The following is a 19,224-nucleotide window of genomic DNA, read 5'->3' as shown; positions in this document are numbered from 1 at the left end:
ACCCTGGCCCTGTGGCCCACCTTTTGAGGCACTAGACACTGATAAAGTCCCTTTTTCAATGAAGAGAAACCCTTTTGATCAGCATTGTTGCATTTCTTGTCTGTTTGCTCACTGACAAAGTATCAAAAGCGCTTATACATTTATGTTCTGCACCTTCTGTCTTCTTTTTAGGGAGTGGCTTTTTATAGTATTTTTAATAGTTAAGTGTACAATTGATTTGTTTGATTAAGGTTTGATGAAAATTACTTAACAGTACAAGTTTTTTTGAGGCTTGTATTTGCTTAGAATTACATGCTTTGCATAGTATGCCATCAAGAGGTTGGCTCGGATTATAACATTTGTTTTTTCAAGGTCGAAAACTAGTGAGTTGACTGAAGATACTGTCACACTATCCCTATCATATGTTTACAGGTACCTATGATCCCTCATGAGTCGACGTCCTTGTTTAATTTTCTGCCTTATCAGTAATGATTATGTTTGCAATGCAAATTACTTTTGTACTGTCACGTTGCTCTCTTGCGGGGAGGAAGGGTGGGCACATGTGATGCTAAACAGATACAAACCTAAGAAAGACGATAACTGGCAAGTAATATTTGTCTTCTGGGGCTTACGAATCTGCATAGATTGACATGCTTTGCATAGACTAGCAAGCAGTGTCTGAGCAAGGTGGTGGGCAGACAGGGCCAGTAGAACAAAGGTGTTTATGTACTGCCTGTCCCAGTTCCGGATCAGATCTTGCCTATGTATAAACACAATAATGTTGTGTAAAAGTATGAACTAAACTCCATATCTCAGCATTACAAATGTCCCCCACTGGCACATTAGCGATAAAAGATAGAGTAGCCACTGTGCTGCGTGTGAAGTGTGCTCTAGGTTTAACAGATAATGTCTTCTTTGCAAGTGAATAACAGTTGTATACACTTGACAATCCACCTACAAATGGTGGTGTTGCTAACTGGTTCACCATCTCTCCCAGTAGCAAATAAGACAAAGAATTGACTTGTTTTGCGTAATTCATTTGTTTTATTCAAGTACAACGTGACAGGTCTACACACATCCAGGGTGTACAGTGCCTTTTGCCCTCTATTTTGTGGATTTGGAAAAAAGGATGGCATTTCTATGAACTGGTTAATGTGGAATTTAGAAACTTATTTGGGAAAGAAACATGGATATGTAGGTAAGCACTACTTTGAGTTCATGTATGGAGATGAATGGCTCAGATACTGAAAACCTGCAGATCACTAACCGTCCTGGTGGACGGAACAGGTATTAGAAAATACACTGTGTAAGCAGTGGTTGAAGGGGGCGGGAGCGGTTGGGAGCCCTGCTCCTCTACTTTTTAAAAATTAAGTTGTAATAGTATACCAGGAGAGGAGAGGGGTGTTCGCATTGATAATACCACAGGTCAGCAGAGTATATGGGGCCATCCGAACCCTTCCCCCGGCAATAACAGAGAACTCAGCCATGGGGCCAATAAACCGTCTTTATTCTCCAAAACACTGGGATCATACAGGAAACAACGAAAATCTCCAGCTATCACAGTGCCTGAACCTTTATTACCTGGTTTTATCCCTTAGTGACGTCACAACCACCAACCCATCCCAAAAACCTAAGGGCCTTTCCTATTGGCTAGCTCATGTGAGATTATCTATGGAGATCCCCTATGTGAGCTATTCCATTGTTGTTCCCATGTCAGGTGGGTTTGCCTGAGACTCCCCCAAAACGATCTATTACTTTGGTGCAGAGTTGCACAATCACCATAGGCTCCTGCAACATTATAGACCACCCCTGGGATTGAGTGTCTGGCTTGGCAAGGGTGGGTCTCCCCAGGCCTGGACTCCGTTCTGTTCACAGCGCTCGGTGTACCTTTTCAAGGTAATGAGAAAGACTGCATGTCCCCATTGTTGCCACTGATATAGCCACCTAGCCTGGGAGAGTGTCTGCAGGTTGCAATGTTCGGTGGACAACAAGTATCAATCTTGTCTGCTTCGCTGGAAACAGGCTGGGTCACGTGAGTGAGGACCACATAATTGAGCCTTTCGGTCTGCAATTATTGAGGATTGTATTCTGTATTTCGCAGGTGGCTCACTGCCTCCGAAATCAGGAATTTTCCACCCACCCTCATCCTTGGTTGCGAATACGGTTTCTGTGCTTTGCGCTGGAGAGTCTGCATCTCTTCTTCCATATTTTGAGGCCTATGGCTTCATGCAAATTCACTACAGTCATTCTATGGTTTCCCTATATGTTCTAATACTTCCTTTTAGAGATTAGTAGTGATCAAACCATAATAGGTTCCTTATAGGTCCACGTAGCTCCTTATAGTTAGTTGCAATGAAGCGATTGCAAGCTCGGTCCATGTATACTTTGCTTTCTTGCATTTCCGCATTTGGCTAGAGGAAAGGAAAACAGTTCTACAGTATGTGTATATATCTGTCTTCTATCTACAGAACAGTGTAAGCATGTTATTTGTGTGTGCATGTGTGTCTGTGTGACTTCGTGCAGGAGTGCAAATTGACTGTCACCAACGCTGCTATGTCGGGTTGTCACTAATGACGTACGCACAGCTGGATTTTATTATCAGTCAACATGATCCAGTGATGAGACACCTATCTCTTCGAAGCCGTCAATTGCATAGTGTTTGAACAGCCGTCTGACAGAATATCTCTTCCCATTTGTAGAATACACTGGTGCGTCTGGTGGTTGGCTGAACAGCGAGTTGCATCTCTTGTTTCTCATCCTTCGAGCTGACATGCACATAGGAGACATGAGGGCCATTCCAGGGACCCTCTCTTCAAAGGTTTACTATTCCTATACTTTAATTTTAGAAAGAAAATGTTCCAGAATGGTTTAGTTTTAAAATAAAAGTGTAGGAAGTAGCTGAAAATTGCACTTCAGTACAGTGCACTGAACATTCCCTTAAACAGCAGGCAGATTTGTTTGGGGGTTTGTATTGTGTGTTGGAGGGGGCATGGTGATGGGGTTTGTGGGGAGTGAGGGCAGGCAAACTGAGCATAGTTCCACTACTTCTTTTCATACAGTTCGACCACTACATGTAAGAGATCTCTTAACATGGTTTTTTTGCATTGGTTCAAACGGTGCTCCCTTGTGCCTTTCCACCACTAGGTTTATGGGTGTGCAACAGGTGGGCGTATCCTCTTGATCAATCTATGAAAGCTTTAAATACAGGAACACTCCACCGGATACTTTATGCTGAGATTTAGTATAGGCTGTTAACTCTGCTAGGTGTACATTAATTGAGTTGTAGACTAGACCTGACAACATAAGTAAAAGGAGGAAGGTCACAATTAGCCTTCATGAGCTCTGAATGGGACCAACATTCTTATGATTTCACCAAATAACAAACCATTTCCACTTGCTGTAATAACAGTGCCTTGTAATTGGTTTTCTGTCTTCCTTTAATATTTGTATACATTGTTGAGGTACATTTAGATGCACGACTGTCACTTCAGGAGGCAGGCTGCTAAATTCATTGCCTGTGTGCAAGGCTGTGCGGGTTGGCCCTGTTGAATTAGCAGGCTGTGAACTGGGTATCATTTGAAGCAGGTTGAATCGCCATCTTTCGAAAGCGAGGATACATTTGTCTTGCCCACAGAGGCGCAATTAGTATTATGTTTAAACCCTTGTGTAGTAGCTAGTGAACTACCTTGCATAGTATTCGTGCAAGAGGAAAAGCATGAGGAAAAGTCCCTGACCAACTCATCCATAGGTAATTTCCTATTGACCCTCTCTGTGTGTACCCTGATTTGAAGTTTTGGCATTTCCTGTTTTGAGCTGTTGCAAACAAATCTACTGTTGGCACTACCAACATCCTGAAATCTGTGGGTGTGCTTAATTCCCATTCATAGTTATGTTTGAAGACACTTTTTAGGCGGTCTGCTAGGTGATTGTGATTGCCAGGGACATGCTGTGTCTGGTTGTATTTGATGCACCTCCGTCATATATTCTGTGCTATAATTCACAGTGTTGAGTGTGTTCCTCCCTGCTTGTTTATGTATGCCATAGATGTGGGGTTGTCAGTATTGATCAAAACACCGTTCTGTACAGCTCTTGCTGTAAAGCATTGTTTTGGGAAGATAGCACTGCCATCTTTATCGCCAGCAGCTATAGCATGTTTATGCGTTGTCTAGTCTGTTTGTGTCCACGCTCCCCGTGCAGCAAGTTCTTGAATATGCCCCCCCCCCCAACCTAGTACCAATTTTCCTGTACTGTTGGAAGTTTGAAGGGCCTGTTTTAAGAGGTTTTGCTTTGTCCACCAATGCAGAGCGCTTACCACATCTTTTGTTATCACAAAGGAGGTGATCATCCCCTTGCCAAATACTTGGGACCATTGTACTGAGAGCCACTGTTGAACTGTTCTAATGTTTAGATGTGCATGTGGCACTATAGATGCAAAATGCCATTATGCCTAGTACTTTCATGACCTGTCTTACCGTTAACCGGACACCTGTCTGGAAATGGGGAATTAGGTTTAAGAACGCTTGAATTCTTTTTGTGGATGGGTAATCAATGGTTTGTTATGACCCTATAATAGCTCCCAGGAAATCATCTTTCTGGGATGGTAGCCAGTTTGATTTGGTGTAATTTCTGGTGAATCCCAACCTGAAAAGTAGCTGCACTGTCCTCTGTGTGTGTACAGGTATATTGACTGACTCCACTGTTACGAGCCAGTTATCCAGATAAGGATAGGAGGGGGATGTTTTGCCTGCATAGGTGTGCCATTACCAGGGTAAGCACTTTTGTGAATATATGCGAGGCCAACGCTATTGCAAATGTAGTACCTTGAACTGGTAGTAAAACTTCCCTACCTTGAATATTAGGTATTTTCTGTGTGCAGGGAATATTGAAAAATGAAAGTATGAATCTTTCATGTCTAGTGTGGTAATGAATATTACTTTTGTCAGGCTATAAGTGACCTCTTGTAGTGTTGTCATTCTGAAATAGTGTGGTTTTACTTATGTGTTTGATGGTCTTAAATCGACTACTGAACTTTTTGTTCTGTTTTTCGTTGGTACCAAGAAGTAAAGGGAGTAAATGCCCTTGTTTGCCTAGGTGAGAGGAACTTTCTCAATTGTGTCCTTTGGTAGTAAAGCCCTGATTTCTTTTTCTAAGAGAGCCTGTTGTTCTTGTGGCAGTCTTGATTATGGCAATAGCTGTCTATGTATCGTTTTGTATAATATTACGGAACGTTGCCTGAAACACGGGATGCCGACCAAGACTGTGAAACACCCACCGGGCCATTTTGACCAGAGAACCTAAGGACCTAGTCATTTGAATGAGAAAATATACAATACTACAAGGAACTCGAGATCCACCTCAAAAATGGATCTCTGCCAGAATGCCTACTAAAATATATATATTCTGCCACAGAGGAAGAATGCAAAATAACATAGAACTGAAATAATGGAGATGTTCTTAGAGTCCTGTAAAAGGCAGAGAACCACTTGAAATTCAAGAAAAAAACCTAAAGAGGAAACGATTTGAAGCTGCTTCAGCAATTAAAAGGACACAGAATCAGTGACCCTATAACCAACATTTGAGCACTCAAATGTCCATAACAACAGAGAATACAAGTCACTTAGCTCCAGGAGGTAACTACTGGTTATTATTCTGAAACTGTCCGATTTAAACCCTTCTTCCTGATCCAGTCAAATTCTAATCATCCTGCTCCACACCCTGCCTGTAGTATATTTCATGAAGCAACCTGATATCAATGGATGTGATACAAATCGCAAATAAATATCTTCCAATTTACAGAGACTGGGAATACACAACCTTGATATATTGTTCTGCCTATTCTTGCTGTAATGACATTAACTCAATATTTTCCTTCTGGTTTAGCATACAATATTAATAACGGTTACCTTTGCTAATCTCTCAATTTATAATAAAAACTTAAAAGGAGATACATTGGTAAACTCGCTTCACCTTTGAAAAGAGATTTAGTCTGTTTACTTTCATTAGCAATATCTTACCACCAGAGGTATTTCTGTCTTTGTAGAATCATCTACTTTAAGTTGTGGATGTTTGGGCATTAATATGTCATGAAGTATGCTTCCCATTCTGGTTCCTTTTTCACAAGAATAATCTTTTGCAGTCTGCAGATATTGATAATACACACTTCTTGTAGCAGACTTTAAACTAGTACCAGTGTCCACTCTAGGGAGGAGATAACTGTGATCTTCTGGTAAGAGTGATGGAAGGGTTTCTTTTAAGAGCTTTTCAGTTTGCAAAGTGGAGTACAAAGCAGGTCCTTTAGAACGCAAATGTATTGTTGAAGACAAGCTACTGTCAAGGCCATCCACAATGTGCACTTCCTCCAAGGGGTAAGTTGAGTCTTCATCTTGTGCTTCTGATGAATCTTCTAAGTACATATCCTCCTCCTCTTTGTCCAGCCTATTATTGCATTTTAGGCGTTCTGAAACAGACTGCAGGAGAGATAAGACTGATGAGGAATCTTTGGGCGATCCTTTGTTAGAGTAACCCGGTGAGATATCACTTGAAAGCAATTCTTCCTGGGAGCTATCATCCTCATATATTGGAGACAAAGCAAAGGGAAATACTCTAAAGGGCTTAGCTTGTACAGTCTCAGATAAATCTGTGCCACTACTATCACGTGTCACATTTATAAGATTAGTGCCTTCATAGTAGTATGAAGCTGCATCATTACTTTCTTCACACCTTGGAACATGCTGGACAAAATGTTTGCCCAGATCTGGGGAATAAGGAGTATATATTTTATTACCTTCCTCTGGAATAAATAGGCCCTCCTCTTCTGAACCATCTTCAGGCAGAGAGCACATCTGTTTGCTTATTTGATGATGTAAAGGATTGGACAAATTATCACAGTTTCTTTCTGTTCCACTAAGATAAGACACATTTTTATGTTCTTTTTGCAAGATATAATTCTTGGTGATGTTTTCTGGTAATTCTTCAGAGTTCAATCTTTGTTCTCCATAGTTACTCAGGTTTACCCTCTCATTTTGATTTATGGTCTTTAAAACCTTGTGTTCACAACAGTCCATACTAGTGCTACTGAGGTTCAATTTTCCTTCAGCAATTTCTTCTTTAACCACATTTCTATTAGCACCATCTCCTATAGGTTCAGCATCTGATTCCACAGAGAGAGAGTCATCAAAGCTGAAAAGTTCATTTTCCCCAGATGACGACTCATTTTCTGCAGTTTCCATAGAGTTCACCATCTTCTTATCTTTACTGATATCAACACTATATTCAAATGTTGCCAAGGAGCAGTCTGTACAATTAGAGTCTTTAGGTGAATAGTGGAGTGGTATTGAGGCACAAATTGGACTGTGCCATGATGTTTCACATGCTGTTAGTGTTGTTGCATTGGGAAAAGTAATATTCTCAGTGAACACAGAATTGGCAGTGTTGACAATTGTTTCGTTGTGGTTCTTATCCAAACAATGTTCTAGCTCACCAGATGACATTTTTTGTTTAACAAAGCTCATCACTTCATTAATTATTTGTTCAGCTTTCAATGCCAGTAAGTCTTGTGTGTATAACCCGTCAGCCCTCAGTGATCCATCTATCAATTCTGTAGCATTGCAGGCAATGTGATTACTTGATTCCTTTTCTGTAAGTGGCAAAACATGCGCAGAATTCTTGTCATTAAGGTGCTCAATGTGCATCCGAAATGCTTCATCCATGTCTTCTTCAGATCGTGCTCTCTTTATTTCATGTATTTTGTTGTTGTTTGTTATTTTTAATTCATTGCCACAGACATGATTTAACATTTTTTGTGTTGACTTCATTTCATCCAATGATAAACGTAGAACATCTGAGGCTATTGTTTCAGCTTTATTTAGCATTTCAGGATTTAAATCTTGTGTGTCAACATGCACATCTGATAAAGTATCAATGTTATCTTCCTCCTTTCCTTGTAAACTAAATTCCTCAGAACAAAGGTAGCTTAATTTGGGCTTTGAAGTGGCAAACCCAGGATTTATTTCACAATCTAAAACAGTTGCAACACCAGACTCGCCAATTAGTTCATGCTTTGTTTGAATATTATTTGGGACATTATTATAATTGCCATTATTGGTCAATTCGGAAGGAACGCATAAAGGTAGCACTTCAGATACCATGCTATCTTCTGATGGAAGAGAGCATGAAGAAACAATAGGTATGCAGATGTCCATAGATTTAACAGCAGGCCGGCACTGTTTGATCAATCTTCCATCTTCAATTTCAAAAGGAAGTAAATCCTTAGCAATGGCAGTGCCTTCAATCGTTTCAGTTCCAAGTACAAGAAGCTTTTCATTCTCAAGTACTACATTGTTTGACATGCCATTTCCTCCTCCAATCACAATGTAATTTGTGTTTGCCTGAGAGCCTTCATATTTGAGAGCAGGAGGAAAGGCAGCATGTCCTTTTTCAGACTTTTTGGTAGATAAATCAGTACCATCTATAGATTCAATAGTGTCCTCAATAGACACAGATTTCCCCAAGACACTGGTATCCACTTCCTTGAAAGTAATAACTGTGCTGTTGCTTTCACATTCAAAGGATCCTGGATGAACTGTACAAAGCTGTTCATCTCCATTTTCAATGGTCAGAGAATAAACATCCACTGTTGCAATGTTACACTTTTTAAAGGCAGGAGCAGACACCAATTCCTGACCAGTATCTGGAGGTTCTAAAAGAGGAGAAGATGTACCATTAGGTAAACATATATATTCAGGTTCAAAAGCTTTCGAAGAATGTGTAGACAGTTTGACTACTTCAGACTGGAAGACCGGAGGTGAAATTTCAACCTCATTTATATTCACTGATTTCATGGAAATTTTAGCCACAACAATGTTTCCGGAATCTGGAGTCTTCTGATCCTGCCCATAGGATATTTTGAAATCTTCCATACTTCCATTTGCCAGTTTCCTATTCTCACCACGAGTGGACCAACACAAGTCAACATTGCTACTGTCACGTTTAACAGCAGAAGGGAGGTTAGGCAGTGGGAGAAAGCATTGGGACTCTGTACTAGTACTGATGGATTCCAGGGTGGATGGTTCAATTTTTCCCAAAATGTTATAAGCATTTGTAGAAACAGCAACTAAAATATCAGATGAACTATTATTATTGCTTTCAACACTAGGAGTTATCTCAGACCAAATGGCATTAACAGATTCTTTGGTTGATTCAGGAAAGTTGGGCATAGTGTCCCTGGATACCATGACTGGTGGATAAATATCACCTTTTCTGGCAAATAGAGTTGGAAATGTGTTTGGAACACTTGCTTGATCAAATACAAGACCAGAAGCAGTAATTCCTGCCACTGTGCTGTTCAGAGTGCTCAGTGTTGCAGACCTAAGCTCAATATTATCTGTGCTGGCTGTACTGCCATCCGGGGATGCAATGGTTGCACATTCAATACGGCCTTCATCACAATCATCAATTTTTAGTGAACACTTTGAGGTGTCAGTTTCAATTTGGAGCATAGACGCTTTCAACACTGTGCTTGCATCACAAAGAATGCAATTAACTTTATTTTTGTCTGCATCATCATCATCTACAAAAGGTGGAGGAAAAATACTCTTTTCTAGAACATTAAATGGTTGGATCATAGTGGCTGAAGTGGAAGATGATAACTTATCTTGGCCGATATCACTTAGCTCTTGGGTTTGTGATGAACCATGAATCATAGTGACAAATCCACCTTCCGGTAAGGTTTTCACACTATTGATGTATCCTAAATCACTGACAGGAACAGATTCATCGGTAGCAACTGCATTCTCTACTGTACAGATTAAAGCCAATGTATTGGCTTCAAGGACATCTTCAGATTCATGGAATGTCTGAGAGGTAAGGGGATTCTCAATAGCTGACTGAGGAGAGTGTGTTAGGCAATGAGGTGTCTCCTCAAATATTGGTAAGAGAATAGCCAACTGTAGGCATTTATTTGTGGAAGTAAAATGGTAGGCATTTTTATCTTTAGGCTCTTGCAGGCATACACTAGAGTTCCTAAATTCCTTAGATAAATGATCATGTTTAAATGATGTGTGTTCTCTTGCTCCTTCTGAATTCTCAAGTGTGCCATTAGTCAATAGAGACGATTCATCTTTATTCCTTATCTCAACATCAGTTGATTTGCTATGAGAAATGTCAGACAGCAATCCTTCATCACAAAAATGTTTTTTTGCATTAGATGGCATCTCCAAATCTTGCTGTGTGATCGATTTGGCTATATTTTTAGAAATGTGACCTTCAGAATTCATGCCTTTTTCAAGAGTAACAATCCCAGACATTGGTGGAATATTGGCTACAGAAGACTCTGAAATCGTATCAGATGTGTTGATGGAGGAGTCGCTCTTGGAGAGGACGGCAGCTTCACATCTTGAACTGGCTTCCTTGTCCCCTTTATTTAGAATGCCGCCGTGTGGTAAGATGCATAGTTTGCTGTCATCTCCTGATTGCAAGGAGGCTACTGCACCACTGACCGGTGCCATATCAGAACCCTGTTCATGATACGAGAGAGAGTTTCGTTTTTTAGCTAAATTAGGTGCACTGTTTGACTTATCATTTGAGATGGGATCTACAATGTTCTTTGAGAGGAATTTTGATTGCAAGACTGCTTCTTTAGACTGGTTCCCATCAATTGAAATTCCATTTGGCAGTTGTCCTTCATCTTTGCTCACAGTAGAGACAATTTTTAGAATTTCTCCGCTTTCTGTTACAGTAAAAGTGTTTTGGCTTTCAATGTGGTCTTCCCTTTCAGGGATTGTAGAATCAACACTGGCTCGTCTCTTAAGCAGCTTCCGTATCTGTCGGGATCCACGGTATGTAGCGTATGTTACAGCGGGTGCATCTGCTTTAAGTTGAAATACTCTGCAAAATAAAAAGAAATGTTTTAAGTTATGTAATATTTTATAAAGTTTTATGTACCATGGGTCACACACAGGACTGGATACATGTGCAATGGACAATTGTTAGAACCAAAAAAAGCATATCTGTTACGGCAAATACTGTGTCAAGGAACTAAATTTGCAATTAAATGAACCCAGTCATTGGCCAGATAAGGGGTTGTGTGCAGATCAAAATTGCACTTAAAAATAATTAAAGTTTTTATTTAGTAAATTAAATCAACCATCGGATCGTTGTAGTTAACAAAAGTACATGTTTACACTTTTCAGGTAAAGAAAAGCCAACAATGCTTGAGAAAGTATCTATAAAGACTATACATGGGTGTAACTTGGTCTATTTGCAGAAGAATAAAAGAACATCTCACGCTACTACTGCAGCCAATAGTAAGTTACGTAACAGTTTGTTTGCCTGCTGTTGGATGAATTGTTGATTTGTGCTAAAATCCAACTTAATCCGAACACACACTTTATTTTGCAAGAGCATTTAGGTGAAGGCCAAAAACACATTCTTCAGAGAAAATATTCACCAGAAGCCAACTTGAAGGCAAGCAGACAATTTCATTTCTATAGTGTTTGAAACACAGAATGGATCTTAGAAAACTGCTTTTATATATTGGCATCATCATCCTTACAGGAATAGAATATCTTATATGAACAATGCAAGAAGCAGAACAGGCAATCCACTCTTCAGATTGAACAATAAAAAAAGGATGACTTGACAAGGAGACCGTTTCTTGTATGGCGAATAAAGATGGGTAAACTTAAGCTTGACAAAGCTGCACTTATGTTACGCGCTGGTTCCATCACTTCGCACAGAATGAAAACATACTAACATAAGAGAAATGTGGAAGAGGCTAAATATACATAATAAACAGGTGGATTGTGAATGCAGGGATGTATTATCATGCGGGAAAGGAATGCCTAGTGGTGAGGTTTATAAACTCCACGTTAGCTACATCTATGAGATTTAAAAAAATATAATACGTATGAAATTGTTAAAAGTTAAAACAATAAAAAGAGCAATGGATACGTATGCAATTTGAGTAGAGGATAGGCATATAGCCTTAACAGAAGAAAGGGGCACCCAACTGCCCTTTAGTACTGCCAAGCATCTGTGGGACAACAGTACAAAAAAAACGTGAACATTCTGTAGAACAATTACCCCTTATAAAGGATGGAGGTGAACAATTTAAACCAAACTTCAGAGTCAAACCATCTTTAATGAAGGAGGATTTTAAAATGTAGGCTGACAGGCCCAAACTGAAATGTTAAAGCAGTGCTCGCTGAAGAGAATTTGTCACACAATGGACATATCACAAGCACTGGCGTAACAGGGGCCCCCGCAGCCCCCGCGGTGCGGGGGGGCCCGCGGTGTGGGGAACCCTATGCCTTCAAAAATAAATTGTTTTTGAAGCCACTCAGCCATCATAAAGAAATTATTTTGATTATGGTTCGGTCCTTAACTGAAATAATTTCTTAATGAAGTTATAGTGACTTAAAAAAGAAACAATTGGGCTCATTCTGACCATGCCGGTCCGGAAACAACGGTGCTGGTAAGCTTACAGGAACTGTTTCCGGACCGGCATATTACAGGTCTGCCTGGTGGGGCTGCCGTGCCCGACAGGTCTGACCCTGCCAGGCACAGCAGCCACGGTAGGCAGACCTGTCACGGAAGCACCGGCACCGTTAACAATGGTGCAGGTGCTTCTGTGTCCCCATTCCCGTGGAGTCTGGGTTTTAACGAAATTACCGGCACCTGATTTCCCAGCCGCCGGACTTGAAATAGCACGGTGGCACAGGGAAGTCAGGCCATAGTCATTTTTTATGGGTCTGGCGGCAACCCATACCGCTGGACCCGTAGTGAGCCCCAATTTCTTTTTTAAGTAATAGGGCCCCCCCTCAACTCCATGAGGTGTGCGTGTATGAGTCTATGGTGAAAGGGTGCACACTCAAATGTATAGCCGGCTGCCTGTGTGTGTATGGTGAAAGGGTCCACACTTAAATGTATGGGTGGCTGTGGGGGTGTGCCTGCATGGTGAAAGGGTGCACACATAAATGTATAGGTGGCTACCTGTGTGAGTGTATGGTGAAAGGGTGCACACTTAAATGTGTGGATGACTGGGTGTGTATAAGGTGAATGGTGTGTGTGCTTGTGTACAGGGGCACAAGAAAACCTTCATTTCGGGGGGGCTAACCCTTCAAATGTTGGGAGAGGCACTAACTTCACATGCGGTGGGTAGGGGGAAACTTATTTGTGTGGGCGCATCCAAATTATTTACGCATTTTAATGAGACTATTCTAGTGCAGATTCAATGTTACAAGCAGTTAACTCTCTCCTATAAGTCTCCTGTTCCCTCTCTACCCTTCCAATCACTCCCCTGGCATGCAAGTACTAAACCCACATCACGATTTCAATCGCCTAAACAATGTGGAATTTGAATGCAGGTACTAACAGTGAAATGCTTTACGTTGGTAATTGCTGGGTTCTTGTTAACAGCAAAAACCAGGTGCCGTTTAAAATCTGTGTCCTGTTCGGTCTGGCAACTGCTCTAAAGGTTAGCCAAGTTGAGACAATATAGCCCAAAATGTCAGGGGGGGGTAGTGCTGAAGCCCAGTCAACTCAATGGTGTTGCGCTACTACTTGTGTTTAATGCCTTGCTTACTCCTAGCCCTATTCTTCCTTGTCCCAGTACTTATATACGAGGCAGTACGTGTGTTTGAGGCACTCTGCCTCATACAAAAGTACTGGGAAGAGGTAGAGGTACATGGAGGTAATGCCTGATTTAGCTACCTGTAATCTTCATCACTCCTAGTCCCACTGTTCCTCATCCCAGTACTTACCTATGAGGCAAGGAGCCTCATACGAAAGCTCTGGGACAAGGAAGAGGGACGCAGAGGTAATTCTGGGCCAAGGAGCTGATTGTGGAGGTTGGGGTGGTGGGTTTTAGGGAGAGTGGATGTGTGGGGGGGCAGGATTGTGTGATAAATCATAATGGTTGTCCATGTCCAGGCTAAGCAGGCATGATATGTGGTATTAGTGGCTAGAGAGGCATTTTGATTTAGCCAGTCTAGTCATTCCTCAGTTTGGTATGACTTTCTTTTAACTGGACATTTCTGATAAAGTAGTCCTGCTAACTTTAATTACCTGGCTAGATTGGCATTTGGGTGCTGCCAGTCTAGCCATTTCTTACTGCGGCATTGTATATTTTTCTGGGCATCTGTGATAAAATGATATGATGTGATTCAAGGCATTTATAATGCGCCTGTACACAAGTGTACACAAGGGAGGGATGATAGAGGGAGGACAAGACAAACGATCTCACTAGGCCTTGTGTCATTGTGAGAACGAGAAGTGCAAGGGAAAAGGGAGCAGGGAAAAGCAAGTGAGAGGGGAGGGGAAAACAGGGCAGCAATGCTCTCAGTAAGTGCAGCCAGGGCAGAGCAGCTATTGGTTGTGCAAGGAGAACAATGGACTGCAGGGTTACAGTTACAGCCCCTAAGTGCATGGTAGGCCCGGAGGCAGTGCAAGGGTGACCAATCAAGAAAGAGCCTGGACTCAGGGAGACTCTGAGGGTAGCCGAGCAGCCAGTCAGTACAGCAGACATGTAGGTCAGGTAGGTCAGCAGGGGGGGAGAGAGAGCGAAAGCAGCAGAGAAGAGGAAAGCTTTTAGCTGCTTCCGAAACTTCAGGTTGTCCGCCTCAAGTTTGAGAGGGGCAGGGAGGCCATTCCAGTTGGAGGCACCAGCAGAGGAGAGAGGTCTACCCCCACTCTCTGCCTGGAGAAATGTCTAAGCCTTAGAGAGTTGGAGGTAGCTGAGTGAAGGGTTAGAGAAAGAAGGTATTTTGGAAGAGAGCATTGGATTTAGTGTTGGCACTGGCCCCAGAAAGCCTTGTGGGCAATTCAAAGGTTCTTGAACTTGATCCTTGCAGCCAGTGGAGAGATTTCAGGGCTGGAGAAATACAATCCCAGGGCTTGAGGCCAAGGCTAAGTCTTGCAGTCCTGTTCTGGATTATTTGCAGATGAAGGAGACTAGAGGAAGACAGATTCAGAAAGTGGTTGTTGCAGTAGTCCATCTTAGAGACAGTGAGCTTCTGGTGGAGAGTGAGAAAGGGAAGAGTCCCTTTGAGGAGGAGCAGCTGGTAGTGGGACTTCTTGGTGATGTCCGAGATGTTAGGAGAGAAAGAGAGTGTGGCGTTGAAGATGACACCAAGGTTTTTCGCCTCGCAGGAAGGCAAAGGAAGAGGGCCCAAGGTGGTCTGCTATAGTGAGAGAGGAAACACAGTGGCAAGGGTCCCAATGAGAAGGATCTCTGTCTTACTGGCATTAAGGCAGAGATTGTTGGAGGCGCACCAATCCTGAATCGTGGATAGACAGTCAGGAATAAGCAAGAAAGGAGAGGAGGATGAGGGGAGCCTGAAGGAAAGCTGAGTCATCCGCACAACACTGAAAGTTAGAGGATAAGGTAGAGATCAGGGAGGCCAAAGTGGCCAAGTAGAGGTTGAAAAACCAGCGTGAGAGGATAGAGCCCTGGGGAATGCCACAGGTAGAGAGAGGTGGCGGAGAGAATGGGACCACGATCGACCTGGGAGCGGAGTGGCGGTCCAAGTGGAAGTAGGTCAATCACTCTAGGGTCTGATCTGTGATGCCCAGGTTCTCACAGAGTCGATTGATCAGGATGGTGATGTTGACCCTGTCGAAAGCAGAGGAAAGATGAAGGATGAGAATAGAAGGAATGCTGGAATCAAGGTTAGAGAGCAGCACAGGTGTTAAGGAGAGCAGTTTCCATGCCTCTGGCAGCTCTGAAGCCAGACTGATGGTCATGGAGACAACCAACAGATTCAGCTGGGAGATGGCAAGCTTTTCCAAGAGTTTGCTCAGGAAAGGTGGAGATTGAGCGATAGTTTTCCAGCAGGTAGGATCAGCAGACTGCTTCTTGAGGAGTGGGTGCACAAGGGAGTGCTCAAAGGGAGAGGGGAACATTGCAGTGGCGAAAGAGTGATTACAGAAATCGGCCAAGGCTGGAGCGAGGGTGTCAATATGGGCTTTGATGGTTCTGGAGGAGCAGCAGAGCACCTGTTTGGACGACACTTTCATAGATCGGACTTGTCTAGAAACCTCGTCAGGTGTTGTCAGAGAGAAAGAGGAAAAAGGAGGAGGAGAGAAGAGATGGCCAAAATGGGCCGAGAGAGGAAGAGGACATAGAGGACAGGATGTCCTGAGATTTAGCAGAGAAATGAGAGGCCAAAGCTGTACAGAGGGCATGGGAGGGAACAGAAGAGGTATAGACCACAACAGGATTGACCAGTTCCTTGCAGATTTTAAAGAGTTTGGCCGTGTTGTTCGAGGCCATGGAGACACATGCTTTATTGTGTGCTCTCTTCTTGATGGGTGTTATTGCTTTGACTGGCATTTTGCTGAAAACAGTCTAGGTATGTCTAAATGTGGCCTGGAATTCTGTACTATGATGTTATTACGTGTTTACACTGGTCTACATTGTGCAGCCAGTTGAAAGCATTAATGTTCCTGTGCACTGTTGGTGACTTGCATGTATTGGATTGTGTTACCCTACAAAACAATTGCAAACACTCTGGCTTTATAGCCAATTTATCTCAGAAAGTGTGCTGTATATTGCATTAAAACACATATTCATATCTTTTTCCTAGTGCAGTGTGCGGCATACCCCTTCAGCAGCACGTTCATGCGTATTGTGCAAGCGTGACAGTCTAGGCCGGCCCAGAGTGTGGCGCAACCCATGATTTGTTGCCGAGTTGGGGGGCCCCCTCAGCATGGCTCGCAGGGGGGCCCCCACATTTTGTGTTACGCCACTGGTCACAAGCCACTGTTCTAGGTGGGGTAGACATGCAATTTATGATTAATGAACTCTGAGTCATCAGCAACCACAGATGGGAGAATACACAGCTAGTGGAGTTTATTTATATATTTTTTATAGCAGCGCACAAAGCCCTGAGGCATCTAGGCGCTAGTTACAGTAAGTGCGGTAACAGTCCACAATGAGCCGGACCAAGCATAAAAGGTTACAACAAAAGGGGTAGATCTTGAATGCACGCTCCAGAATGCCTCTCCTTATGGTGCAGGGGCTACATCAGGTGTGCAGGTAGGCATAGAAAAACACCATTTGAGTGGGTGCACATTCTGGTAAAGCCTCACCTCATGGTGCAGGGGGCTACATCAGGTGTGCAAATAGGCATTACGTTATTAGTTAGGAAGTAAGTGCTAATAGAGATACAACAGAAGGTTATTCAAGCAGTTGCAGTGATGAGCATGGCTCGAACATAAGAATGCAGGTAAAGGCTTTGAAGACGTAACCCTCTAGTGGGGTCAAATTAGGCACGGTGGCATGCAGAATGCAACAAGCAGTATAGGGAGTTAACTGATCCAAAATAACGAACATATAAATGAAGGATACGAATAGCTGCAGGACATTATGCTAGGTTCTCTAACTAGGAAAGTAAGATGAGCCCTATCCGCTGGGACCAGCGAAGGACGGTGGTGTAGCCAGGGCATAGCGAGGTGATATAGGTGCAATAATGCGAGTCACATGCTGGTAAAGCTGCACCCAGCGGTTGGGGGCTACATCAGCGGTGGATACGATGGATGTAGGAGTCAAAAGTACGGTTTCGCAAACGCTAGTTCGGTCTAGTCAGTTCTTTTTTCAGTAATAGAACATATGGCGGAGTAGCTGATGCACGGGTGATGAAAAAGGCACATACCTTGGTAAGCAGATAAATTAGAGGTCTTCCTAGCCCTGACAGGCCCAGACAGCGGTGTAATGAGGCCCGTAAAGGTGGCCATAGGCTGAGTAGTGTGGGCACCCCGTCGCTCTTATTCCTATTACCCTATTCCCCCGAAAGAATAGTACAGACAGGTTTTTGCTTGTGGAAAAATTATAGGCCGTAGGCTTATTTATTTTCTACAGAAAATAACACCAAATAATCATAACAAACACAGGATAACACCAACTCGCTTTTTGGGCACTTCGTGTCCAGGGGATGTGGATGCCCAGCCTTCTCCTCGGCTCGTCTTAGTTACCCTGGGGCATCCGTTCCTGGACACGTGCCGCCGCCTACGACTTTCTACTACCGTGTACCGAAGAAAGTACTTGGCGTTCCTGTTCCTTGTTCTGTCTCCTTTCCTTGTCTTTTTTTTTTTTTTTTTTTTTTTGCTGGGTGGGTTGGGTGGCAAAACGTTTCCTTCTCCCCCTTTTCCAGGCCCTGGGAGCTTACCCGAGTGAGGTGAGCTCCTTGCCTGGTTGTGCCTATCCTGCATTTGCTTGGGGTACTTATACCCCCCTGGCCCTTTGTTCTCCCTCTGGGGGGGCCGGACTTCCTCCTGCCCCCCTGTTGCTTTCCTCACACCTTTCCCCCATCGTGTGGGGTTTCCCTAGCAACGCTGAGGGTGGGGGCGCCGCTTGGCTGCCCCTCCCCTTGTATTTCGCACCGTTCTGTTTCCCCCACCCTGCGCCTAACCCCCCAGGCCCTCCATCGTGCCGTACTTTGTACTGCACGGGGCCTGGGGCATAGGCTGAGTAGTGTGGGCACCCCGTCGCTCTTATTCCTATTACCCTATTCCCCCGAAAGAATAGTACAGACAGGTTTTTGCTTGTGGAAAAATTATAGGCCGTAGGCTTATTTATTTTCTACAGAAAATAACACCAAATAATCATAACAAACACAGGATAACACCAACTCGCTTTTTGGGCACTTTGTGTCCAGGGGTTGTGGATGCCCAGCCTTCTCCTCGGCTCGTCCTAGTTACCCTGGGGCATCCGTTCCTGGACACGTGCCGCCACACCTGAGTGGGTGCCGCCTCGGCCGCTCAGGTCCCCACAAAAACGCGCTCCTAACTGCATCCTCGCGCTGCTAAGGCTCTAAAAATATTATCTGAAAAATGTCCCATCCCTTTGCTGGATAGGTTTATGCCGTCTTGGTGGGGCCTCTCCGGAATGTTCTGTGATAAGCCATGCTTTATAAACTGGGGCCCTGTACTCCTACAATAACTTTCCACTGCCCTGTTTAGCTTTTTCCTTGTAGTTTCAATGGCATGCCTCCTGCGCGCCCCGTACCAGACTCTGCGTGTAAATATCTCAGAAATGTCGGTTTCCCACCAGCAATGAGCTATAGCCCTTGATGACTCGCACATGTTGCGCATCAATTCGCCCCTATTTGTTTTGGCCAGGTCACTACCCCCAAGGTGGATTACCTCAACCCCCCCAACCTTCTTTGCGCCTTTCGCTCCCAGGCCTCCTGCCCGTGCTGAAGTGGCTGCCCCTGTTCAGAACGGGTGGGTCTCAAACTCCGCTGCATC

General features: G+C 43.4%; 1 protein-coding gene across 2 annotated transcripts in view; it reads right to left on the bottom strand.

Annotated features, from left to right (window-relative positions):
- The window catches only part of CRYBG3 (crystallin beta-gamma domain containing 3), a 2,312,058-nt gene that overhangs the window by 1,648,590 nt on the left and 644,244 nt on the right, over positions 1 to 19,224 (bottom strand). For both annotated transcript variants that reach the window (XM_069639009.1, XM_069639010.1), the window contains one exon: positions 5,994 to 10,863. In XM_069639009.1, coding sequence (XP_069495110.1) covers positions 5,994 to 10,863 — 4,870 coding nt within the window. The remainder of the gene's footprint in view (positions 1 to 5,993; positions 10,864 to 19,224) is intronic.

This window comes from Ambystoma mexicanum, chromosome 7q, assembly GCF_040938575.1.
Source record: "Ambystoma mexicanum isolate Mex_15411 chromosome 7q, UKY_AmexF1_1, whole genome shotgun sequence".
In the NCBI taxonomy this organism is placed as follows: Eukaryota; Metazoa; Chordata; class Amphibia; order Caudata; family Ambystomatidae; genus Ambystoma; species Ambystoma mexicanum.
The sequence above is the reverse complement of the archived record's forward strand: the minus strand, read 5'-3'. Positions and strand labels throughout refer to the sequence as shown.